Consider the following 27,728-nt stretch of genomic DNA (forward strand, 5'->3'; position numbering starts at 1 on the left):
CTGTTCCACAGCCTTGGTGCAACAGACTGAAAGGCTCTGTCCCCTTTTGTCTTCAGTCGTGTACGGGGAACAACCAACAGACTCTGAGTCTGTGAGCGGAGACGATGAGCAGCAGTCTATATTATAAGAAGCTTGGATAATAAATCTGGGGCCTGGCCATGTAATGCTCAGGGCTCAATTTTAGGGCCTCTGCTTTTTTCATTATATTTACAGCCCCTGGGAACCATCCTCAAAAGGCATGGAATATCCTTCCACTGCTATGCTGACGACTGTCAGATTTATCTGCCTCTGAAGCAGAAAGAGGCCTTCTCTATTAAGCCACTTCTAGCATGTCTACAAGACATTAAATCTTGGATGTCCCTAAACTTTCTAAGATGCAATTCCAGCAAAACTGAGGTGATTCTGTTTGGTCCTAGTGGACCTTGTGAACCCTCCGCTATTGGTTTGGGACCCCTGGCAGAATATTTTAAATCTGTTGTTACAAACCTGGGTTTTAAGATGGACAGTGATTTTAAATTAGACAGTCAAATTAGGGCTACTGTCAAGTCCAGTTTTTATCATCTAAGGTGCTTGGCAAAGATAAGACCTATTTTATCCGGGCCGCATCTTGAAACGGTAATCCATGCTTTTATTTCATGTCGTTTAGATTACTGTAATGCACTATATTGTGGAGTTAGTCAGCATCTTCTCTCTCGTCTGCAGCTGGTCCAAAATTCTGCTGCACGACTTTTAACCAGAACTCGTAAAAGAGAGCACATAACTCCCATCCTGGCTTCACTCCATTGGCTGCCTGTATATCTTAGAGTTCATTTTAAAATTCTCATGTTTGTGTTTAAATGTTTAAACAGTCTTGCCCCAACTTACCTCTCTGAGCTTCTGCATCCTTGTTCACCCCCCAGGTCTCTCAGGTCAGCTGACAAGCTGCTCCTGGAGGTACCCAGGTCCAAGAGGAAGCTCAGAGGGGGCGGGGCCTTCTCTATTGCTGCTCCTAATCTGTGGAACAATCTTTCCCAGCACATTAGAGAGGCCCCTTCACTGTCCACTTTTAAAACACGTCTTAAAACCCATTTTTACTCCTTGGCTTATGACACAGTCTGACCCTGATTTTACTGATTTTATTGTTTTAATCTAATGTGCTGATTTTATTGTTTTAAATGTAATTCTCATCATCATTTTTTTATACTATTTTATTATCGTTTTTGCTAGTTGTGCCAATTTTATTATTTTAAATGTCATTTTAATAACCATTTTTTTTATATATATTTTATTTATTTTATATTATTATTATTATTTTTCTTATTTTTTAACATGTTCAATGTATCATTTTTTGCATGTCAAGTGTACAGCACTTTGTGTTCAGCTGGTGGCTGATCTGAAAGTGCTATATAAATAAATTGCTTGCTTGCTTGCTTGCTCTTTATGATAAAACAATAATTTTAAAACAAATTCTAAGCTCCATTGGGAGCCAATGTAAAGAATATAACATGGGAGTAATGTGAGCACGCTTGCTAGAACGAGTTAGTAGACTGGCTGCTGTATTTTGTATTGCCTGGAGGCGAGAGAGATATGATTTATCCAAGCTGGTAAACAGGGAATTACAGTAATCTAAACGTGATGACACAAATCCAAGATTTTGAATATTTGACTTGACAGAAGGACAGAAAGAGGCAAGAACCTGACTAATTTTAGAATGTAGGTCAGGAGGAGCTATGATCATGGTCTCGGTCTTGTTCGTGTTTAGAACGAGGTAGTTGCTTGAAAGCCAATCAGAAACCAATCAGAAAAGAGTTAAGCACTGGACGAGTGCACATGGACACCCTAGGCCGCAGGTCAGTTATCAATTTTGTTATCATATTATCAGATCTGCTGCCATATGTTCTGGATACTTTGGTGAAGAGAGGCGCTGAGCTGTCAACTGATCAACAGCTTGTGATGAGTTGGATCAGGTAGTGGAGGAGGATGCTGGACAGCTTGGCCTAAATGTATAGTGAAGGTGCACTGGGAACACCTGGCAGAGGCCCCTGTCCACGAGATCTTCAACTCCCACCTCTGACAGAGATTCGACAGAATTCCAAGGGAAACTGGGTATATAGATCATCAATAGATCATGTTCAGCTCCATTGCTGAAGCTGCTACAACCTCCACATGGAGGTTGGTGCCTGTCATGGTGGTAACCCCTAAACCAGATGGGGGGCACCAGAGGTGAAGGGAACCATATGGCTCAAGAAGCAGTCCTATCTGCATTGGTTAGCCTGTGGGCCTTTGGAGGCAGCCAATAGGTACCGACAGGCCAAGCAGAACGCGGCTTGGGCAGTCACGGAAGCAAAAACTCGGGTCTAGGAGGAGTTCGTGGAGGCCGTGGAAAAAGACTTTCAGACTGCCTCAGATAGATTCTGGTGCTCCACCTGCACTATACACAGTGCAGGTGGAGCACTGATGACTTCAACTGAGGATATTGTCATACCATGGAAGGAATGCTCCAAATATAGGGAGATCACATGTCTCAGCCTCCCCGGGAAAGTCTATGCTGGGATAGACAACCCTTTCTCTTACTCAAACACGTGTTATATATTTATATATTTTCATTTCTGCACAACATAAACAGGGCATCTTACCCCAGAGTTTCCAGTCTACAGTTTCGACCCTCCAGAAAGCCACACAGCTGTTTCACTCCTGAATACTGCAGGTTGTTCTGACTCAGGTACAGCTTTCTCATGTTGGAGGGATTGGACTTCAGTGCTAAGCCCAGACAGCTGATCTCCGATAACCTGCAATTCTCCAGTCTGAATAATAAATAAAAGATTTAAGTTTATTAGATTATGTGCTTGAAATTCTTCAATGTTTTATAGTTTGCTTGGAGCTGAAAATTCAGATTCAGTTTACAGAAGTCTAGTTAAGTGAAACTTCAAATGGCTGAAGCCTGCAGAATGCCCGCCATTTTTATCCCATGGCTAACGAGCCGTATTGATTCTCAGCCGCGGCACCTAGAACCTGAAAGACAGGGCAGGAAGAGGGAGAGAGGAGAGAGAGAGAGAGAGAGAGGAGGAAAAAACAGTGTTCTCCAACAGGGAGAACCTCCTAGCAACCCACGACCGTAACACCCTCCCCCATAAAAATCCACCTCTAGTAAAATCAGTGCTCTGTGTGGTTCATTGATGTGCCCTGGACAGTGCATCCACTAATATATTGTCTACCCGTTTTTTATGTCTGATATCCAAGTTGTATTCCTGAACTAGTAGAGCCCATCTCTAGAAGTAGGAGAAGTAGGAGATTGGATGATTGAGGTCATCGGTTACCTTCTGGATTCCCCATGGCACTGGCGTCCACCTCCAGGCTGAATGCTCTACTGAAATCTGGGGCAGCCAGCACTGCAGAGGAGGGACTTAGCACCATCAAAGACGTGATGGCACTCAGTGGTCCACTTAAAAGGTTCCTTTGGGCTACAGAAGCGGGTTAGAGGGGCCACCACGGTTGAGAAGTTCCGGCAGAAACACCGATAGTAGCCCACGAGGCCCAGGAATCGCCTAAGTTCCCGCCGGGTGGTGGGAACAGGGCAGTTTACTACCGCCTCCACTTTGGCATTCACAGGGCACACTTAGGGACCGACTCACCAGCAGTCACCCTCTTGTTCTCGGCCAGGATCGGTCCCAAAACTGACTCCCCAAGGATCATTTCCCCCCCTGCCGAATCTGGGTCCTGGTGAGGGCACCAACTGGGAATACCCCAGGAGGGGAGTCTAATGCCTCTCCCTCCTCAAGCATCCAACTAGGCTTCTCTACCACCTGGGGAACACGGGGTACATTGTCCCCAGCGATATCGACACAAATTCAACACCTGCTACAGGGAACGAATCTCTCACTGCAACATCATAAAACCCAGAAGCTAACTTTGAGTGCACATGGACACAATGTTAAGGTGCCGGTATATAAGTCATCCCAATCCCCTGCACTATGACACTGGTATTACAATATGATGCAGCCCCGACCAGCAAAATTCCCACCAGCAGGAAGGACTGTGATCCACCCATATCTCTCAGTATCCGGACCGGCTTCTGGTCTCCCGGCAGCCTGGTCAAAGAAAGAACTCAAAAACAAAGGGTTTAAAACACAACTCAGGGTCACCTACTACCCCCTTTGACCCTACTAGGCCCACCCCCTTTGGCTGCTGCTGTTTGCGTTAGGCAATCAGAGACTATATACCCCGGCTTATGACTGTAAAAACCCTGTCTATCTGTTTTAACACCCGATGAGCCTCTAAGGGGCGGCATTTTCACCGCCTGTCCTCCAATGGACGGTTCAGCCTTATTAAACATGGCTTTATGCGTCAGGGCAAACTCCTCGGCCTGGACAGCTGCCTCCTGCAACGTAGCCACCTTCTGCTCATTCAGATACATCACCGTCTGCTCAGGAATACAGATCTTAAACTCCTCCAGCAATATTAACTCATGCAGTGACTTAAAATCTACAACACCACTCGCCTGACTCCACCTATCAAACAATATTCCCTTTTCCCTTGCAAACTCAAGAAAGGTTTGCGTGGGGGGCCTACAGAGGGACCGAAAACGCTTTCTGTAAGATTCAGGCACTAATTCATATGCTTTGAGAATGGCACTCCCTACCCTATCATACACTAAACTGTCCTTAAGGGTGAGAGCCGCGCACACACCCCCTGCGCCTTACCCACCAGTTTACACTGCCGCAGCAGAGGCCAAACCTCTTTGGGCCAGTGCAAGGCTATGGCAATATGTTCAAACGCATTAAAATATGCCTCTAATTCTGTTTCATGGAATGTTGGAACTAATGCTAATTCTTACCCACATCAAATCCTGGAGGGGCAAGCACCGGGGTGGAATCCTCCACCGGAGTGCTATCCCCCAACTCCCCTTCCCAAGCTTCCCAGACTGCAGTTCCAGTTGACGTATCTTAATAGCAGTATCGGCTTCCAACTGGCGGCACTTAAGTTTAAACTCTAGCTCATCCCTTCTCTCTCTCTCTCCTTTGCCTCTATCTTGTATGTATTTTGTATAGTATTTTTTTTCTCTCTCTTATTTTCTTTTCTAAATGTACCCGTATATTGTTCACATGTTGAAATAAATTACTAATCAATCAATCAATCAAGATGAGCCAGCCGCACCTTCAAACGCGCCCCCACGCTGGGATTGGAAGAGCTCATAGCAAATGGCTTAAACCAGGGAAGAGTGGCCGGGGGTGGCTCTGGCAGCCCCCAACCCCTCCAACCCCCTTTGGCACCACCCGATGGGGTCCCCGCCCCCTCACCAGCACAGACCACCGACCCTCCAGAGGCCTTGGAGAGCACCCCTGCCTCCTCAGGTTCAACCTCCAAGCACAACACCCCCACCCACCCCCCCAACCATGAGAGCTTTCATATCCCCTTTTGTCAGCGACCTGACCACATCAATACCATAATGGGCAGCAACAGCACAGAGATCATCCTTCTGACACTTCTCTAGACCCTGTACAGAAGGCTCCACAATCCTCCAACCTAAACTGCGCCATAACCTCCACACAATGAGAACAATTTTGCCCCCACTAATGTTACGCCCCTAGACCAGGAATCAGGAAAATCACAGAGCAACACGGAAAAAGTTTACAACCACCAAAAAACACACATTTGCTGAAAAGTCCATGGGGTTTATTTCACAAAGCCAAAAAATAAATAAACTCATAACAGACACAGCTGAGCAGGAAAACTAAAAGCATCAGGCTCTCCGAGGCCAAAATTACAAACAAAAACATTGCCCCTTCCTATAAACAAAACGCGGGGTATAACTTCCCTCAAGAAAAAGAAAATACAATACCTGACGTCTCTGGCTGTCCACAAAACAGGAGAAAACTTTGGTCAAACAAAAATGGCGGAGAACCCCTACCAGCCTACACTGCTCTCTCTCACTACCACAGTATTCCAAACATAGAGGGAAAACAGAAGCGCTATACACACACGGCGCTTAGAGCCTCCCGTGGCTAACAAGCCTTAACGCTACTCAGCCGCGGCACCTGGAACCTGAAAGACGAGGCAGGAAGAGGGAGAGGGGGGAGAGAGAGAGAGAAAGAAGAAAAGAAAAACACAGCTCTCTTTAACAGAGAGAAACTCCTAGCAACCCACGACCGTAACAATTGGCATCCAGTAAAAAATGACCATTATCCTTTTGGTGTTGACCCTTGACAACTGACCCTTATCCTGGTCAGACACCAACTAAAGAGAAACACTAACAAATGGAACAGCACTGTCCCTCTTATGTAGCAGGTTTGTCAGACAAATTTTCTCCAATCACTATATCCCAGTGGACCTCAGACCCAGCCACACACTCAGACAAAAACTGGTTTATCCAAAGGACAAAACTCCCAAACACAAACTAAACAACGTAGTGTATGCTGTGCAGCGCAGTGAGGAGTGCTCAGACCTCTTCACTGGAGAAACCAAACAGCCCCTCCATAAACACATAGCACAACAGAAGGGCAACATCGACAGGAAAAGACTAAGCTTAATATTTGAACCTAAAGGATAAAGGTCACTCTTTTGAGGATGCTAATGTTCACATTTTGGACAGAGAAGACAGAGAGGTTGTAAGAGCAGTGAAACAGGATTTACGTGCACTGTGACTAAAACTCATTGAACAGAGGGAGTGGCTTAAAACTGTCTGCCACCTACAATGCAGTTTTGAGATCCCTTCCCAGGTGCCTCAATTCCCACTCACATCTTGTGTCACGTGACCTCAATAGGTAATATGATAGGGAAACAAGGTCTCACAGTGGTTTCACCCAAAACCTGTAGCGCTAATGACCCATGCTGTTTTTTTTATACCTTGGCTTATGTGATGAGGCACACGAGAGGGTCAATGAACCTCATAAGGGCCAGCTCCCACTGGGGTTTAAATAGATACATGGGACTCCACCATTTTGTTTTACAGGAGAAGCATATTGGATGTGAGGTGAAACATCTTTGCAAAACTTAAAGGAGCCTAGTCACTCCCTTTCAAGCTCCTTAGGTCTCGATGCATGGTAAGGCACTTGTCTTGATGCCAGTAGCTTCTATCTTCTCCTTTGGCCAGCTTATTATCCTTGCAGGGTCTCTGATGACTAGCAGGATGTAGGTGTTGAACGTTAACCTTCCTGACCCCTTCACCATTTGCCTTACTCTCTGCAGGTATTTGGTCGTCATGGTTTTCCTTGCAACCCCTTCATGGTTCCTATTTGCCTTTGGGATTCCAAGGTACAAGTAGATGTCCTCAGTGTCTGCTATGTTGCCTTCTAGTAGTGCAGTCCCTTCCATTTTGACTACCTTTCTTCTCTTGGTTACCATCCGACTACCCTTCTCCAGTCCAAATGACATTCCAATGTCATTGCTACAGATCCATCCATGTAGAGGAGGTGGCCAATGTTTGATCCATTCTGAAGTTAGTATCCACCATTGTTAATGATCTGGCTAATGATATGGGTTCACATCTATGACAACAGTGGGGACAGGGCATCTCCGTGGTAAATACCACACTGGTGACTTATGCATTTGTTTTAAAATTGGTCTCTAGGGTTGTTTTGTGCATATCGACTAGAAAACAGAAGCATCTCACAAATTTAGTCACTAAAATACTGCAAAACCCAAACTGTATAACATTTTAACAGCATTTCTTAAACTATCAACAAAGTTTTTTGATTTCCAAAAAAGATTGTAAATAACTTTTTTCTCCTGTAAATTAAACATCTACACACACACACACACACACACATACACACACACTACATATTCATCTCAGCACAGCTAAAACACAGTTTCTGACCTCAGAGTCTCCAATCTACAATGTGGACTCTCCAGAAAACCACACAGTTGATTCACTCCTGGATCGTGCAGATTGTTTTTACTCAGGTCCAGCTCCCTCAGATATGCAGGATTAGACTTCAGAGCTGAGCCCAGAAGAGCACAGCTGATCTCTGACAAGCAGCAGTTCCATAAACTGTATATAAATAAAGATGTAAGTTTATTAAACAAAGTTTGAAATGTTTGAAATCATTTAGTGCTCCATAATCCATCTGTAAAAAATAAAAATGCTGAAGTCTAGCTGTTTTCGAACAAAGGAAATATGATGACTTTACATGTATTTGAGAAACTCTACTCACTACTCACATAAAGTCAATGTATTTCACAGCATGTTGTGTTAGAGTATTTCATACACACCCAGTGCAAAATGTTTTTTATTTTTTTTAATTTTCTTCCACTTCTAAGCTGGAGTACTTAATTCATTATTATCAGGATGTCCTAGAAACTCCCTGAAAAGCCTTCAGTTAATCCAAAATGCTTCAGCAAGAGTCCTGACAGGGACTAGAAAGAGAGAGCAGATTTCTCCTGCATTGGCTTCTCTTCATCTGCTCCCTGTGAAATCCAGAATTGAATTCAAAATCCTGCTCCTCACATACATGTTCTTAAATACTCAGGCCCCATCTTATCTTAATGGCCTTATAGTACCATATCACTCCATTAGAGCACTTCACTCTCACACTGCAGGGTTACTTGTTGTTCCTAGAGTATTTAAAAGTAGAATGGGAGGCAGAGCCTTTAGTTTTCAGCCCTCTTCTATGGAACCAGCTTCCAGTTTGGATTCAGAAGACAGACACTATCTCTACTTGTAAGATTAGGTCCCATCCCTCCCTGAGCCTGGTTCTGCCGGAGGTTTCTTCCTGTTAAAAGGGAATTTTTCCTTCCCACTGTCACCACAGTGTTTGCTCATAGGGGGTCATATGATTATTGGGTTTTTCTCTGTATGTATTATTGTAAGGTCTACCTTACAATATAAAGCACCTTGAGGCGATTGTTGTTGTGATTTGGCACTGCATAAATAAATTGAAATGAATAATTTGGGCTGTATTTTATAAATGTGTGAAAATAAATATTGCCACTAACAACTGATATTTTTACCATGGTAACTGAACCCACTGGTATTTTTAATTGCAAATAGAAAGAACTGGTGAATTTTGCAGCAAAAAGTTGAGACATTTCCTCAGAGTAGGTGTTTGCTGGCATGTAGTTTACTTGGTGAGTACTTGGACACATGATCATGCTTACATAGAACTTTCACATCCCCACATTCAGTAGAAGTTCTAATAAAAGCCATTTGTAGACATGTATTCCAGTTCAGCATCTCTTTCAATAGATAAACATTAACATTACCAACATTACAGTTTAAAATTCCAATGTAACCCAAGTCTGCAGTGCAAAGACTGAGATAAACTATAATTTATTGATGTTACCGGTTCTTGTTTGCTATTTTATCATTAGCAAAAATGCATAAAATTAAAGTGCATTCATAATGAAAGTAGAATTCCACTTGTTACCTCATGAAAAACATACTGTGTACCATTCATTTCAGTGTTTAATTTATGATTGATAGTTACTGATGACAGCTATCAGGTAAAGCATTGTTACATTATATTCATCTCAGTGCTCAGCTAAAACAAGGTGTCTGACCTCAGAGTCTCCAGTCTGCATTTTTGACTCTCCAGAAAACCACAGAGTTGCTCCACTCTTGAATCCCGTAGGTCATTGGAACTCAGCTCCAGCTCTTTCAGATATGAGGAGTTGGACTTCAGAGCAGAGCCCAGAGAATTACAGCTGATTTCTGACAAATTGCAACTCCTTAAACTGAATGAAAAATAGTACACTTAGTTCCACTGACATTAACATGAACCCTCCCTGTTCTGGATAAATCAAAAGTACTGATTTCTGATATCTAAATTCCTTCTTTGAGTAACTGTCTCACCACTCCAGCTCAACAGGAATACCCTGGAACTAAGATGCTTGACACGCAGAATACTGACCCATCCCCTGTATCATAAAGTCAGTCCTACATAGCCAGGGTTTATATCTGTAATCTTACCCTGTTTACCCTAATATTGGCAATCAGACTAAGTGGTCACATAAAATTGGTTATCAACTGAAGTTAACTTTCTTTCTCTTTGTGTAGTTTCCCAGTTTTAAGGTAAATGAATCCAGACGTTTTGGCTATGTTGAGTCTATATGTGCATCCATGCATAAATGAGGATGGAGGCTGTTTTTCTCCATGTTGTAACACTGAAGCCAGGCTTTAAGGAGATTACTTTACAGACAGCATCAGCAAGTATAATTACTTACATTAATAATAATCAAGTGAATCCAAAAAGTGTGCACATTTTGTGAGTGTGCTTAATATTACATGATTTGTTAGATATAAATTATTCACCTGATGACAGAGCAGTAAAAAAAATATCTGTTGCAAATGTTTGTCATGATACATCCATGTATGGACACTGATATATGGACTATACACTAAAACTTATGATGTCATGATGGTGTCTTTGACAGTGAGCAAGAAAGATGACATGAAAGAAATTACACAAATCTGCAGTGTTTAAGATCTTACCTGAGACTGTCTAAAGTACAGTGTGTACTCATCAGTCCAGAGGAAAGTAGCTTCATCCCTGAATCTGACAAACTGGTTTCACTCAGGTCAAGCTCTTTTAGATTATTGGATGGGGAGCTGAGGATTGTGGCTAGAGCTTCACAGCTTCTCTCTGAGAGGTTACAACCCCTCAGCCTAAGAAAGAAAAGCAATAATAAACACAGACTTAGAAATAATTCTTACTTTTTAGGAACTTAACTTAAACTTAATTTAAATTATTAATAACTCCACCTACAGCACTTTCTTGGAGGCTTTGGCGACTGGAAGCAGTCTCAGAAGAGCCTCCTCTGAATTTGAGTCAGAGTATTTTTTCAGGTCAAACTCGTTCAGATCTTCTTCTGATGACAGTAAGATGAAGACCAGAGCTGACCACTGAGCAGGAGACAGTTTATTTGTGGAGAGAATTCCTGATCTCAGGGACTGTTGGATCTCCTCCACTAGAGAACGATCATTGAGTTCGTTCAGACAGTGGAACAGATTGATGCATTTCTCTGCAGACAGATTCTCATTGATCTTCTTCTTGATGTACTGGACTGTTTCCTGATTATTCTGTGAGATACTTCCTGTCTGTGTCAGCAGGCCTTGTGAGGGATTCTCATTGTTCAGCATTGAAAGACCCAGGAGGAAACGGAGGAACAAGTCCAGGTGTCCATTTGGACTCTGTAAGGCCTTCTTCACAGCACTCTTGTAAAACTGTTTAACTGTATGTTTGTTTCTGAAAACTTTAGACAACTGATATGTTTTTTCTTTAAGCAGGTTGACTCCAGAGTTGATGAAGGTCAGATGGACATAAAGAGCAGCCAGAAACTCCTGAACACTCAGATGGGTGAAGAAGAACACCTTGTCCTGATACAGTCCTCTCTCCTCTTTAAATATATGTGAGAACATTCCTGAGTACACCGAGGCATCACTGATATCGATGCCACACTCTGTCAGGTCTGATTCATAGAAGATCAGGTTTCCTTTCTGAAGCTGATCAAAGGCGAGTTTTCCCAGACACTCAATCATCTTCCTGATTTCAGGACTCCACCATGAATCTCTGTCAGCTCCGCCATTAGACTTGCCCTTCTTCCCTTTGGCTTGTAGCACCAGGAAGTGGCTGTACATATCAGTTAGAGTCTTGGGTAAATCTCTACCCTCACTGGTTTTCAGGAAATTCTCCAGAACTGTAGCAGTGATCCAGCAGAAGACTGGGATGTGGCACATTGTTTGGAGGCTTTGTGATGTCTCAATGTGGGAGATGATCCTGCCGGCCTGCTCCCTATCTCTGAATCTCTTCCTGAAGTACTCCTCCTTCTGTGGGCCAGTAAACCCTCTGATCTCTGTCACCATGCCAACACAGTCAGGAGGGATCTGATTGGCTGCTGCAGGTCGTGTGGTTATCCATAGGTGAGCAGAGGGAACCAATTTCCCCCTGATGAGGTTGGTCAGTAGCACATTCACTGAGGTGGACTCTGTAACATCAGTCAGGATTTTAGTTTTGTGGAAGTCCAGAGGAAGTCGACACTCATCCAGACCATCAAAGATGAACACAACCTGGAAGTCTTCAAAGCTGCAGATTCCTGCTTCTTTGGTTTCAGTAAAGAAGTGATGAACAAGTTCCACCAAGCTGAACTTTTCCTCTTTCAGCAGATTCAGCTCTCTGAAAGTGAATGAAAACATGAACTGGATGTCCTGGTTTGTTTTTCCTTCAGCCCAGTCCAGAGTGAACTTGTGTGCTAAGACTGTTTTCCCAATGCCAGCCACTCCCATTGTCAGCACTGTTCTGATTGGTTCATCTCTTCCAGGTGAGGCTCTAAAGATGGCTTCCTGTCTAATTGTTGCTTCTGGTCTGTCTAGTTTCCTGGATGCTGTTTCAATCTGAGTGACTTCATGTTTATTACTGACCTCTGCAGTCCCTCCCTCTATGATGTAGAGCTCTGTGTAGATCTGATTCAGAATTGTTTTGTTTCCTGCTTTAGCGATCCCCTCAAACACACACTGTAACCTCTTCTTCAGATTTGACTTGAACTTGTGCTGACACAATCTCTGAATCTCTGAAAGAAGAAAAAACTATTAAATAATAATAATAATAACTTTATTTATAAGCGATTTCAAACAAAGTGCTGTACAGCTATTTGAAACTAAAAAGATAAATAAATAAAAGCGATATATATCAATACAAGTAAAAAAACACAATACAAGTTAAAAACAGTAAGAATTTAAAAACTAGAAGGCATAGAATTAAGATATGTAAGATAGGGTGAACAAATGTGTCTTCAGCTTAGTTTTAAAAACCTCTACAGAGCATGCCTGTCTACCTAATATCTCAAATCAAATGAGAAGATACTGTACAGAAAATTCATGCTCAAGAATCAAGTGTCGTATCACTTAACTTGGCTTTTTCACTCTGCTTTTTCTTTTCATTTCAATTTATTATGATGGCCAAGATTATCAACAGGAAAGTTGTGTCGGGCATACTGGTACAATTCATCAAGTGTTTATTCACTACCTGGAGTGGTATGTCTGCTAGCCTCTTGACAAAGAGCTGTTTCTGTCCCTCTCTACCTTCTAGATATGCCATACCTGAATGACACACCAGAGTGACATACTGCCAAAACTGTTAGTTTTAGCTAGGTCACAGGTATATGACCTGTGACCAAATTTCCCATGTGTGGGACTGTTACATCCCCCAGGAGGATGTGTCTTCTCCCTACTAACTCTTTGTTTTGTCTAGGCTCCACCTCCTCTGCCCTGATTGGATGCTGCTCAGAGTCCAGCTAATTGCTAATCAGCGGAGCACTACTTAAGGCCTGTGGAGCTGTGTTTCTGTGCCCTCTGGCCATTTTGGTTGCCATACCTGTGCAGGCTTGCATGCCTTTGTGACTTGTATGTGCATTTTTGTTTTCATGTTCAGACTGCTTGTAGGGGAGAGTTGCCTTTTGTTTTGACATCCCGTTTTCTCCTGTTTATGTGTTGTTAGGTAGGTTATGGTTATAGGTTGTATATTTTGTTTTCTTTGGAGTTAGGTAAGTTTCTTTTATTTTTACATCAGGGATGTTTTGTTTGTTATGTTGGCCTTGGCTCTCCCTGAAGTTATACCTCAGTCTGAACCCAAATCTCATCACCAGCATTAAATAAACCTTTTAAAATTACCATCTTGGCTCCTCCTTCACTATCCACCTTTATGTTCGTCCCTTCAACCCCCTAGACTAGCCAGGGGACGTAACAGGGACTAATAAAGGTTATCTTATCTTATCTTATGATTGATTTGGTAACCATATCATGGAATCTGTGGCCACATGTTCTGGACATTCAGGTGAAGAGTAGGAGCTGAGCTGTCAACTGATCAACACCTGGAGTTGTGCAAGGAGCCGCAGTTGCAAGGTGGTTGGTGCCTGTCATGTGGTAATCCCCAAACTAGATGGTGGACACTGAAGGTGAAGACAGCTATCAAGCTGAAGAAGTCCTATTGGGCTTGGTTAGCCTGTGGGACTTCAGCGGAGGGTGTGCTCCAGCTACAAGGGAATCACATGTAATGGAATTTCTTTTACTTATGTACTAATGACATTATTTTATTGTATAATGCCTTGGTGCCACTGGATTTTAACATGTCTGACACCCATACTGTAAGAAGGAAGTTGGGGGGAAGCAGACCACTCCACAGGAAGAGTCTTTTGTCTCTTCGAGGACTCTGGGAGGTAGCAAGGGAGTGTGAACCTTAAGGTGTGAAACAGCTGTGTACTGCCTTTTGTTCCTGGAGAAGGTATTTAACTGAGAGCCATGCTAGGCTCAGTGAGACTCTGCTGACCTGCCCCGCGGACATGCAGGCTCTCCATCAAGCTTGGTTGTCTGTCTTTGTGTGTCTGGATTAAAGAATGTTGGCTACCGCTCACCGCTCATCTGCAGGCTTTATTTAAGTGGAAAACTTCCACAACAGAATGGCGCTGCGAGCAGGGTGGTCCGTGTGGTCGCTGAACAACAGTTCCGTGGACGGGCTGATCACCCCTGAGGGAAAAGGTACCTTTGTCCTACCGGCTGTTGAAGCAAAGGAAATGGAGGAGTCACGGAGCCGCGTGTTTCAGCGACCACCGAGACCATCGACTTTGAGGGGACTCCTGCAGATGGGTGAGTGATAGCTAACTTGTAACAAGTCACGAGAGTTTTGTGTATGGCCGAGGAGGTGAGTGTGTTGCAGCCTTCGGGGAGCTCAAGAAGGTGAAAGTGTTACGACCTTCCAGGGCAAGAGCTCCGAGGGAGTCTTCGTGTAGAATCACGGAGTGACATCTCTAGCATCTTCTAAAAGATCCTAACTTCTTCAAAGGAGACTGGGGGTGGCAGTGTTCGTTCCTTGGTCCGTAGAAGGCAAGGAACCTCACGGGGGACGCCTCGTGCAGTAATAGAGAATCTAGATTCCAGGGGCAGTCAGCGGAGCCGGATTAGCGGCTCGAGAGGCGACTGCGGCAAGCGCTCCACCGGGCGGCCAGGGAAAAATTTCTTTTTAGCAGACTTGTTGACGAAAATAAGCAATAAAAATAGGAAGAGGGTTTGGTGATTTTCAGTGTAGAACAACTACAATCTCTCTGGGTTTTTAAGAAAGGGGACTTCAGAACCAGAGAGGGGAGATGTGTTGTTTTAAGCAATGAGAACAATGATCAAAATGTCCCAGTGTGTCACTTGCAGGTGAAGAGCAGACCCGGATCAATTTTCCACGTGCAGCAGTCGGAAGGAAATTATAGGTTTACACCATTAGAAACACTCAAGCCAAGTTCTGGCTGAATTGTTTTACAGCTTAACTTCCATGTGTTTGTCACCCTGAGAACACAAGCTCCAAGAATCTCTCCCTGAAGACAAGAAATGCAGTTCCAGAACAACGAGATGGATATCAAGAGCTCACAGCAGTGTCCTGAGCAGTGAAGAAAAGGTCCAGCAGCAGCTGTGCAAGACAGCGACAGCAAGGAGAAAAATGGCATCATCATGACTGGATGGATGGATGTGCATTTCCAACAAGCTGCAACTTTACTGTGTGTGAATGGACTTTTGAAAAGACTGTCTGAGTTGGACATTTGCCACTTTTGGAGCAAAATGGCAAGATGAGACAGTGGAAAACACAGGACAAAGCTGAAAGACACTCTCACTGGACTGCTGCAAGGGGGAGAGGTGAGATGAGACCACAGTGGAAGGAGCAGGGGAGAACATGGCTGTTTTTAGTGTGGGAAATGAAATTTGGGTTTAGGAAACTGGGAAGGAAAACGACTGCCTTGCGTGGAGAATTGAAAAGTGTCTGGAGCACCGCAAAGAGGAGAGGTACACAAAATTACACAAACAGAAAAATGCATTAATCCTACTAACACAAACACACACACAATGAAACTCATGAAGACCAAATAGCATTTTAAGCATGCATTTCTGTTACCATCATCTTGTCTGGTTCACTTAGTGGGTTAAGAAGTGATACATAGACTAGTGAACTAGTATTATTTTGGGGAAGCATGATTGAATCATTGCAGGGGTGAACAGAATGCTGCAGGGGGGTCAGATGAGTGGAGACTAATAGATTATTGAGTTTCTTGTTTCCGATGTGTGGGGGAGGTCTTATCATGACACACATCTGGTTACATGAGGGAAAATAAAACTCATTATCTAATAGAATATTGTTGTGTGAGGTGTGACTGGTGGATGAAAGTTTTGGGGATTTTGCATTTTCTTTTGGTTCCACTTTGAAACTGCCAATTAGTTTTGTTTTGATCTATAATTCTAAGAGAGTATGCTTAGACAACTTCTAAAAAGAGGCCTTCATATTTTTTGATTTTTAACAGTGCACTGAGATTTTTGTTTGGCAATTTTCTCTTTCCAAGCAGGCCTGCAATATCGGGATCGAAAGCGCTACACAACATGTTGAACAATCGCAAGTGAGTTTCTCCAAAAATTAAAATGGGCTCGGGAGAAAGCCACTTATTTGGGACAATCAGAAAAGAAGTCCCTGCCAAAAAGGATTCAGCGAGGTAATCCAGTCTAAATTCTTTTTCTTTTTTGAAATGACGTCATTGCTGGCAGTAGAAACTTATTGCGTCACGAAAGGTTCTACTGTCAGCAAATAAAAAATGGGGACTGACTGGACTGACAAAAGCTTGACTGACTTGACACCAGTATGCAAGATTGCACCTCCACCTTGACCTGACAAAAGGGTGGATGTATGTATGTTTCTTTTTACAGGAGCAGAAAGATGACAGCAACAGGTTGCATGGGCTTTTGGGCCGTGCTAACTTAACCTTTTAATTGCCACTTCCTGTGTCTTTGTGAATTTACCAGCGGTGTGTTATTCATGACCTTGTATTGTTTACAGTGCAGAGGTCACTGTGAGAAAGTGTGCATACAGATGCGCTGCGCTAACACCTACATCACTTTTTCCACAGCAGAGGGCTAATCATATGATCTAATCACATGATTTACAGCAGGACACACCACTGGCTAATGTTTTCTTATGACAGGGCCTGGAGTGATGCTACTCCAGGGGAGAAGCCCTGGGAATTTTTAAGTGACAATGCACAACTTTATTGTGCGTGTCTAAGTGTGCTAAGCTGACATAGGGCAAAAGAGGGTTTTCCGTGGAAGCTTTCATTTTTAAATTGCAGAGACCGCGACATGAGGGATATGGAAGGATTGATGCAGATACAGACCACGACCGGGAGAGAACGCTTCAACAGGACCAAGAATGTTGGCTACCACTCACCGCTCATCTGCAGGCTTTATTTAAGTGGAAAACTTCCACAACACACACTTCTCAGACTCCGTGGCAAGGTCTATGCCATGAGACTGCAAAGAGGAGTTCATCCATTAGTGCCTCAGATACGGGAGAAACAATATGGGTTTTTTTTTCTGGTCATGGAACACTGGACCAGCTCTTTATCCTCTCAAGGATATTTGAGGGTGTCTGGGAGTTTGCCCAGCCAGTCTACATGTGTATTGTGGACCTGGAGAAGGCATTCAATGACGTCCCTCGAAATATCCTGTTGGAGGTTCTTTGTGAAAATGTGTTAGAGTTAGGTTAAACTGTCTTGCCAGTTTTTATGGACAGAATTCCTAGACATGCTAGATGGCAGCAGGCTTTGACTTTGATGGGCTCAGAATCTTATCTTTATGTTTTGCAGATGATGTGGTTCTGCTGGCTTCATCAGGTGGTGGTTTCCAGCCTGGTCTTTAGCCAGAAAAAGGTGGAATACTCACTCCAGGTCAGGGACAAGTTGCTGCCCAAAATGAAGGCGTTTAGGTATCTCTGGGTATGGTTGGAGTGCTGTGACCGGTTGGAGTGAGAGAAGGAAGACAGGGTAAAGACATGCTGGCAAAGAGAGCCAGAGATTAATAACAAGTAATGACTGATCCGGACATTGCACCAGTCCATCATGATCAAGAGAGAAATAAGCTTTCTCAGAAAGGTGACTGGCCTCTCCTTCTCAGGCATGTTCCACAGGAATGAGGCCTGGAGCAGACCCAGGACATGCTGTGGAGATTACATCTCTTGACTAAGCTGGAGGTGGTGGCTGGGGAGAGGGAGGTCTGGGTATTGTTGCTTAGGCTGCTACACCAGGGACCCTGCCCCAAGTAACGGGAAGAAGATGGAATAATGTCTTTTATGCACTACATTCAATTTTTGTCAGAGAAATCCTCTATTTTAAAATCATATGTTGTTAGTAGGTTTTTTACAGTTTTAAATGACATCTGAACCACCATCCCAATTAGTTTAACCTAATCAAGCAACATATATTTAATACAATCATGTTTAAAAAGGCAGTGATTCAAACAAATAGATTCAAGGGCATGACAAACTCATCGATAAACATGACAGTAATTTCATTTCTGATGTTCGGCTGGACCGGCGTGTCTATTACACACTTTTCTGTTACACTAGACTGATTTATCAATGCTATGGATGGTTATGATGGTCGACGATGGTTATGGTTATCATGTGAACTAATCAATGTTTTTATTGCTTTCTTTCTATTGCTTTCTTTCTTTCTTAATAACTTTGTAATATCCCACTTATTAATCCTTCCCTGATTTACCTGTGGGTTCTGAGGTTGTGTCTTTGAAATTTTTCAGCAGATCATTTTTGTCAATCTTCACCAAAGCCATTTTAGTAACTTTAACGGTATTGGTTGAGTAGGTCTGGCACATTTGATCGACTGTGTCCAGCCTGTCTGCGTTCTCCAACCGACTTGTTGGAATTGGTGGGAAACCCTCCAGGGCCCCCTTCTGACACAGTATCCATTTGAATTTTTTGAAGTCATCGCCTCCCAAGTCCTCCAAGGTCTGCAGAAGGACTTCTTTATGTGTCGTCATCGTTTATCGTGTGAAGATTCAGCAGGTGTCAGAACTGTAAAAACAGCAATTTTCTGGTTTATCAAGGCTCAACGTATGGTTATTACAAGTGTTTTAATTCATTCATAGACAACTCAATTTGAAAAGAAACAAAATACAAAAACACACCAGGGCTGTTCCTAGGTATCGCTGATATCATGAGTTATGAAAGCTGATTTTGCTGATTTAAAGGCGAAACTTGTGTGAGTGTGAGAATTTTGGGGTCTTATCAGTTAATTCCAGCTGTGATTAACCCTTTAAAGCCAAGCGTGTCGTATTTGATACGTATTTCTGTGAGTTTTTGAGACTTCTACGTCAACAGCGTGACTTTTTTTTTTACCCTCAAAAATGATAGAAATTGCTATATATAAATGACTTATATAGCAAATGCAGCACACATCAAAGCTCAAGTATGCAGATTAAAATTTGATATATTTGTATAAATGTTGCTGTCAACAAACACTCTATTACCAAAAAGATGAAAGATTTCTGGCAGTTATTTCATGGTTCAGGTTTTAAAGGATTAAAACTGACCCTGATGTTTCCAGTTAAACTTCAAGTCCATCCATAACCAAAGAGCTTTGGACATGCTGGCTTGTTATGGGTCAGAAAGAAGTGTTGAGTGTGTCTGAGCATGACCCCCCACCCCTGGCGATTTCTCAAACTAAGTCCCTGAAATGGATCCTGGAAGCAGTGAAGCTGTTCAAGAGAAAACCTTAGAAACAGTGAGAAGGAAGAAAGTCAAAGCACGGCTTAAAAAAACCATCTAATATACTGTGAGGGGAAAAAAGGAGAAAAGGTTTTCTGATTAACAGCAGAGTAAATCAGCTCAAAGCATGACACTCTGATTGAGTCCTGCTTTGACTAGGCCACTCTAAAACCTTCTCCTTGTTTTTCTTGTTTCTGTTTTTGTTTTTGGAGACATTTAGAGGTGGACTTGCCAGTGTGTGTTGGATCATTGCCTTGCTGTCTTGCAAAATGGTTCATGGTTCATCATGGTACCAATCAACCAATTATCAAGTGGTGTTGAAGTAGCAGAGCAGGCCCAGACCATCACACTACCACCACCATGTTTGACTGTTGCTGTGGCATTCTTTTTATGAAATGCAGTGCTAGTTTTCTCCTTGGAGCTCTCCCATCACCCGATATCACAGCATGGATGTCACGTGGCTCTCCATGAAATGGACATGCACACTTCAACTGCAGCATGTTGCAGTAAACTGCAGCACCAGCAGAGGGCATTATCATATGTCACACCAAGATGAAATTAATAATGGGAAAGCTTTGGAGGCAAAGCATGACATCGACACTGTGGACACTATTACATGCTTTGCTGTGGTTTTTGCCCAGATTTTGAAAGATTTAAATATTTCCACTGACTCTCACTGTGGCTCACGTAAAAAAAAAAAAAAAAAAAAGGTTTGCGGTTAAAAAACTACTAACAAACTACAAGGCAAAGGATACAGAGTATATCATATGTCATCTCCAGATAAGAAACTCCATGCAAAGAAAAAAATCCAGATAACTGGATATTTTAGTGTAACGCCATGACTATCCCCTAAACTAATTCAAGATTGTTTAAATTGACTATGTTTGTAATTATATACTTTTGTCAAAGAAAAATTAAGCCAACAAACACTTAAAAATGTTTCAGTGAAAAGTGTGAAATGAAGGGTTACAACAGGATGTTTGAATACAGGATGTTATACACAGAGTTGGCCTAACCACCAACTGATAAGGTTCCTTAGAAGCATGTGGGCTGCTAGACATACAGACTAATAAAAAGTGCAGAAATGTGTCAGGCTCTTTATTCCCGCCTGCATGAAATACAGGCACGCCTGTACATGGGTTACTCTGCACTTTTCTTACTCCGTTTGAGAAACTAGAAGCACTGAGTGTGACGCAGAAGAAGAATATCTACAGGATTCACACCATTAGCATCAGTTTAGTCTTTATGTACTCACAGAACCCTAAACCTTCAAAGTTATCCGTGCCTTCTCTAAGACATCAGAGCACAAACAAGGCTGGATTAAACCCATCTCTAATGCTTTCGCTCTTTGAAAAAGCTAATGGTTCTGCAGATCAGAGTGAACTTCTTACTTCTAGGCCATCAGGGTTATTCTCCCTCAGCGCGCAGCGCTGCCTAAGACAGAAGGAGATGACCTCACAGAAAAATGATTTAAATCACTGAACTCTTTAATCTGACATTTGTCCTGGAGGAACAAAAAAAGCAAAAATCACATACTCCACATTAGAAAATTACATCACAGGGCAGACTGGAAGAAACAAATATGACTTATTTTAATCTCATAAAGTAACCCCCACACACGTTAAAACAGAGAGAGGAGTCTACCAATACTAACGTTGTGTTGTTCCATAAAGATGTTATAAATCTGAGTTGTTCAGGCTTCTAACATCTTTAGTGTGCATCTTTCCACCACATCTCCCAGCTTGTCCAGTCTGGCTCTAATTACAGAGCCAGCTTTCCTCACTAGTTTGTCCCTTTGCATCCTTGTTTTTGATGATTCCTTGCCAGCAGACTGCAGCACAGAACAGCACACCTGCTGCCACAGACTTATAGAACATCTGCAGCATTTTACTGCAGATATCAACAGATCTTAGTTCCCTTAACAAAAAAGAAAAGGTGATTTGGCAGTCTAGTTTGTTATCTGGGTGTAAACCTAGATATTTAGATTTTGATACCAACCCTATGTCCACCCCACAAACGTTCACAGGCTGGAGGGGAGGCCGGAAACTTTGGAAATCTATCATTTCCTTCATCTTACAGGTGTTCAATATGAGGTCGTTTTTGTGACTGCGGTCACTGAAGGCTTTGACAAGATCCCCGTATTCAGACTCCTGCCCATTCCTGATACATGCCATAATGTCAGTGTTTCTGGATGTGGCAGGACAAAGACAGTCCCCCTGTGGAGCCCCCACGCTGCTCATTAATGTCCCAGAAACACAGTTCTCCAACCTGACGAACTCTGGGCTTCCTGTCGAGTAGTCCATGATCCACAAAACAAAGAAGGAATCTACTTCACTCTCTTTGACCTTGTCTTTGAGGATACCCCCCGCCACGGGGCGACCGTGGTTCAGGGGGTTGGGAAGCTCATCTTGTAACCGGAAGGTTGCCAGTTCGATCCCCAGCTCTGTTTGTCTTGGTCGTTGTGTCCTTGGGCAAGACACTTTACCTACCACCTACTGGTGTTGGCCAGAGGGGCCGATGGCATGATATGCCTCGCTTCTGTCAGTCTGTCCCAGGGCAGCTGTGGCTACAACTGTAGCTGCCTCCAGCTACAGTGAATGTGAGAGTGAATGAATAGTGGAATTGCAAAGCGCTTTGAGGGTCTTGAAAAGCGCTGGTGTTGAAAACCACTTGAAAAATCAAAGAACATCATCGAGCAGTGACGTTCTGGGCTTGTTAAAGCATGTAGAGGCCAGCATCATTCCCTGTGTACACAAACTGCAGGGCATCATGTTTGTCTTTGACCTCAAGTCTCAGTGTCATGGCCCGTGTGAGTGTCCGGGGTTTTTCCACTGGGGCCCTGTTAACCTGTCCAGCCCCCAGTTTCCACTCCTCACCTCTGTAACCACCTGCTGCAATCAGCCAGGGAGTACTTAAGACCAGACCTGACTTCTACTTGCCATCAGACCATCTGCTACCCCCTGGTGGCAACTTGGCTCTCACACACTTAAATTGAAGGAATTCCTCCACTCTTCCAGACCCTCACACAGTACCCCTCCCTCCACATCTTCTCTTCTCCTCTCTTCCTTTCCTTCATTCATTTCTCGTTAGTGCATGGGGATCTGCCCAGCCCGGGAGCCATCTCCAGTCCCTGTCGAGGCCTTCCCCAAGCCGGAGCACCAGTTCGCACTTCCTCATCCCTCATCGCCCATCGTTACCGAGGATGTGGTCCCAGCTAGTGAATGTGAGACTGCAGTAAAGTGAATGATTGAGGCATACATGTAAGTTCAGTCCCACCCCTGGCTAAAACCTGGGTCTGAAACTCCCTCACAGAACATGTTTGGGTTTCCAAAGAGGTTAAAATGATGAGAAATGGAAGCAAAAGACTTCAAATATATGTTACCACATAAAACATGTTTTGGTTTTTCTAATTAATCACATTTCAGTGTCAGTCTCTTTCTCCCCATGGTTACTGTCATTCACGACAGAAGCTGTACTGTCTTAGATCTGCATGTGTCCTTCGTTAATGCCTTTTATTTCCTCCTTTGTTCTTATCACACTTACGTTGGAGAAATGCTGGTGGTAACTGATTGGACTACTCTGGCACTCCAACAATTGTAGGAATTGCCTTTTAAACTCCTGCCCTGAACCTATGCACTTTAACAGGATATAATCACATTCCACACAAAAAGAAACAAAATAAAGGGACGAGGAGGCTCCCTGGGCATCCTGCAGGAACTGCAGACTTATTGTGGTACTTTTCTTCAGTAATATTACTAATTTACTGTCAATTAATTTTCTATATTCATGATTTTTTTCCCCTTGCACCAAGCTTTAAAATATGGAAGTTTGCAAGCATACATGTGCCTTACACCGTGAGCTGTGGCATAAAGACCAGCAGTAAGTGTTACGTGCTGCCACAGTGGGTGGTATCAGGACTCTTTCACCCCTGTGTCACCACTGCTCCCATACATATCTGTCAGGCATTTGTTCTATCTGAATATTTTACTCTACTATCAGTCTGAACAAACAAGTCTATTCAATACAAATACTGTTAGAACATGAAGTAGAACACAGAACCTCAGAGTATATCACCAGGTCGAAGAATGTGGACCAACACTCACCTTGTTTTTCTGTTCCTGCTCTGTCAACTGTGAAGTGGAGTATGATCTGGAAGTCCTAAAGCTTTTCAAAGCTACCTCTTATGTGCAGAGTAGCTCCTCCTCTCCGCAGTCACAGGAAGGCACATATTTCCTGACACTTTCAGAGGCCTTTATTCACCAACACCAAACGTTCTCAGACTGTGCAAACTAATGTGCACACAGAATTATACACACCAGCAGTTTTGTTCTTAGCGCTGTGTGTAGGTTAATGAATCCGAATCATCTGAAACTGCAGGCTTGAAACAGCGATGATGCTTAGAAGAGCCTGCACCACAGAAACCAGGAAAAGCTCAGGGAGGGAGCCAGAAGAGGCCCACCTTTTCCATGAAAATAACAAATAGAATAGAATTCATTCAAATAAACACAGTGTGTAAAATAAATCTTTAACACGTCACCAATTTTTAAAGTAAATATATTTCAGTTTCACGAGGAAAGACTGCAATATGTGGTACTGCATACGATTGTTCTGCTGGTACAAAGGTACAGTCTGTTTCTGTTTGGGCTCCACGGGTTTAGGGAAAAAGACCACTGATGAGGTAAAAGTATAAGTTGCTACTGATGTGAAATTCTCACCAGGCGTTGGTTGGACGGCCAACTCCTCCTCCCAGCCCCCCCGCCCCAACAGGCAACAGAGAACAGGGGTGTGTGAAGACTCCAAACCTCCCTCTACCCGCTCATATGTAGTGTTGATGCATGTGTGTTCTAAGGTGCATTTAAAACCCAGGAGGGCATGGAGCTACCTGCCAGAGAACAGCAGGTAAGCACATAGCCCCTCCTGATAGCCCTCAATGTCTACGTGTATTTAAAATTGAGAGGTGGGCAACGATGCCAGGGGTGAGGTTGTACACCCTGATGGTCTTCTGGATGACGTGTAGCGTGCCCACCCCCAAGATCCTATATGTATGTGTTATGAGAGTGTGAGTAATGTGAATGTCTAAGTTGTGGGATAAAATTGAGGCACAGGCAGCCAGAAGGGGACAGAGGGGGGGGATGCCTCCCCTGCACCCTGGTGACACACCCCTACCCCAAGGCCCTGCATGTGTGGGTGATTGTGGTGGAGCGGGAAGAGGGAGGCAGCTGGAGATGGGGAGGGAAGGAAGGGAGGGGCAAGTGACCCCTCCCTGGGGCCAGCTCCCCCGCTGACCCCAGTAGGCACCCCCATACTCTGCAACCCACCAGGTAAAGGGGGCCCCGGTCCGGATGGGCCTGGGCCCCCTTTACCTGGTGGGTTGCAGAGTATGGGGAGAGACGGAGCACCCCCAGAACCCCACGCCCGTCCCGGACCCACCCTGGGGCAGCCAGGCTACCAGGTCAGTAACTCACGTCCGTCAGCACAGACCCTCCCCTAGCCCCGCTGCACGCAGCCACGAGGAAACCGTCACCTAAGAGCCAACAGAGCCCTTAACAGACCATGACCGCAACCCCGGGTTGAGCCCTCCAAGGAAGATGCTCCTGGGGAACCCCCCAACGCCCTAAGCCTGTCCCTACCCCCACACCAATCACAACAGTGAAGGTGGGACCAAACTATGACCCCCCACCCCCACTAGGTGATGGAGCTGATCAACGGAGCCCAGAGCAATTGATCTGATGTGGTGGCAGAGGCTGTATCAAGACTAATGTAATCTAATAGATAATTTCTATACTGGTTAGAATTAAGATTATTTTTATTTTTCCAGTTCATGAGGACTGTTTTCTTGGCTATGCATAGGGCAGTGAAAACCATGTGGGCTATATTCTTTTCTGAAGTGACATTATCTAAGCTGCCCAACAAACACACTAAAGGGGAAGTTGGAATGTTACATTTCAGACACTTTGATAAGTCTTCACATATCTCACACCAAAACTTCTGAACTGGTGGACAGAACCAAAGAGCGTGGATATAATTGTCCGGTGAATTGGTTTGGCAGTGTGAGCAGTTGTTAGTAGACGTAAAGCCCATCTTGAACATCCGATGACCTGTATAGTGCACTCTATGTAGTATTTTGTATTGAATTAATTGAAGATTGGGATTTCTAATTAGATGAAAGGTTTTTAAGCAAATCTGAGACCAGAAGTTTTGGTCTAAGTTAACTGATAAATCCGCTTCCCATTTTGCAATAGGAAGTGATATTGATTCATCTGTTTTAGAAAGCATTCTGTATATTTTGGAAAGTAATTTGGGGGTTTTAAGAGTAAGAAATTGAACCACACTTGGTGGTGTTTGTAGTTCAACTTGACCCGGTTTAAATTTCTTTTTTACTATGGATTTAATTTGTTGATATTCTAAAGATCTTTTCTTGTTGATCCCATATTGTGTAACTAGTCTGTCAAATGGAATAAATTCTGTTCCTTCTAATATATGTTCTAAGTATTTGATTCCTTTACCACTCCAATCTGAAAAGTTTATCATATTATTGTTTTGTAATATGTCAGGGTTGTTCCAGATAGGTGTACGTTTGCATGGGATTAATGAAGACTCTGTCAACTTCAGAAACTCCCACCATGCTGTCAGAGAGGAGCTAATGTTGACGCTTTTGAAGCATTCATGTCGTTGGATGTTTGAGCTGATAAATGGTAGATCTGAAATCTCTAGATTATTGCAAAGTGCTTGTTCTACATCTAGCCAAGGTTCATCTAAGAAGGTATGTTTTAGCCATCCTGAGATAAATTGGAGCCTGTTGGCTAAGAAGTAGAGCTGAAAGTTAGGTAGTTCTAATCCTCCTTTATCCTTGGTCTTTTGTAGTGTTTTTAAGCTTATACGTGGGGGTTTATCTTTCCAAAGGAATTTGGACATATACGAATCTAGAGATCTGAACCAATCTTGTGGTGGTTTAGTTGGGATCATTGAGAATAAATAATTTATTTTTGGTAAGACCATCATTTTTATAGCGGCAACCCTTCCCATGAGTGATATGGGTAAACATTTCCATCTAGCCAGATCGCCTTCTACTTTCTTTAAAAGTGGGATATGGTTTAATTTAGTTAGATCTGCAAGCTTGGGAGAAACATTAATACCTAAATACTTTATATTTCCCGATTGCAGTGGTGTAGAATAAGAATTATGGAAGGAGCAATTAATTGGAAGGACTGTGGATTTTGACCAGTTAATTGAGTAATCTGATATTCTTGCAAAAGAGTTTATCAATGCAATTGCCTCAGAGATATTGGTTTGTGAGTTTTGGAGAAAACGTAACACATCATCCGCATAAAGGCTGATTTTATGTTCGATGTTCTTGCATTTTATGCCCTTAATTACTGAATTCTGTCTAATTGCTGCTTCTAGTGGTTCAATAAAAAATGCAAACAGTGAAGGGGAGAGTGGGCATCCCTGCCTGGTGCCCCTCAGGAGACAGAAGCTGGAGGATGTTTGGTCATTTGTTTTGACACAAGCTGTTGGGGAATTATATAATATTTTTAACCAGTTGATGAAAGAAGATCCAAAACCAAATTTGTGTAAAGTTGCAAATAGAAATTTCCAGTTAACTCTGTCAAACGCTTTTTCTGCATCTAAAGAAAATATTAGTTTCAAGGTTTTTACTGTATGAGTAGTCTATCAAATTAAGTAATCTACGTGTATTTGTTGATGAGTGCCTACCTTTTATGAAACCAGTTTGGTCAGGATGAATTAAGAGGGGGGTTATTTTCTCTAGTCTCTTCGAGAGAGCTTTGCGGATTATTTTAAGGTCTACATTTATAAGGGATATTGGACGATAGCTTGAGGGATATACAGGGTCTTTGCCTGGTTTTAGCAGGAGATTAATGTTTGCAGAATTCATATTTGATGGAAGTCTGCCATTTTCTTTGATTTCCAACAGCGTTCTGTAAAAAACTGGTGCTAGAATCGTCCAGAATTTTTTGTAGAATTCTGCAGGAAAGCCGTCTGGACCTGGAGCCTTATTATTGGGCATACTTATCAGGGCTTCCTGGAGTTCACCTGGTGTCAGTGGCGAATCCAGTGCCATTGCTTGAGAGTCTAATAATTTTGGGAGAGTTATGTTGTCCAAAAACTGATCAATTTCCTTTTTAGATGGGTTTATTTGTGGTGAATACAACGTTTTATAGAAATCCCTGAAAATGTTGTTTATTTGTTTCGGTTCATATACTGTGTTCCCAG

The 27,728-nt window shown here is 43.1% G+C and overlaps 1 protein-coding gene across 1 annotated transcript in view; it reads right to left on the reverse strand.

Annotated features, from left to right (window-relative positions):
* LOC134634054 (NACHT, LRR and PYD domains-containing protein 3-like) overlaps positions 1-23,639 on the reverse strand; it is a 32,913-nt gene extending 9,274 nt beyond the window's left edge. The window contains exons 1-7 of the mRNA XM_063483091.1: positions 23,597-23,639; positions 18,490-18,800; positions 10,683-12,483; positions 10,409-10,582; positions 9,478-9,651; positions 7,796-7,969; positions 2,616-2,783 (exon numbers count right to left, since the gene is read on the reverse strand). Of these exons, the coding sequence (XP_063339161.1) occupies positions 2,616-2,783; positions 7,796-7,969; positions 9,478-9,651; positions 10,409-10,582; positions 10,683-12,483; positions 18,490-18,766 (2,768 nt within the window). The 5' untranslated portion in view covers positions 18,767-18,800; positions 23,597-23,639. The remainder of the gene's footprint in view (positions 1-2,615; positions 2,784-7,795; positions 7,970-9,477; positions 9,652-10,408; positions 10,583-10,682; positions 12,484-18,489; positions 18,801-23,596) is intronic.
* Between the last annotated feature and the right edge of the window lie 4,089 nt (positions 23,640-27,728).

Source organism: Pelmatolapia mariae, linkage group LG9 (assembly GCF_036321145.2).
Source record: "Pelmatolapia mariae isolate MD_Pm_ZW linkage group LG9, Pm_UMD_F_2, whole genome shotgun sequence".
NCBI lineage: Eukaryota > Metazoa > Chordata > Actinopteri > Cichliformes > Cichlidae > Pelmatolapia > Pelmatolapia mariae.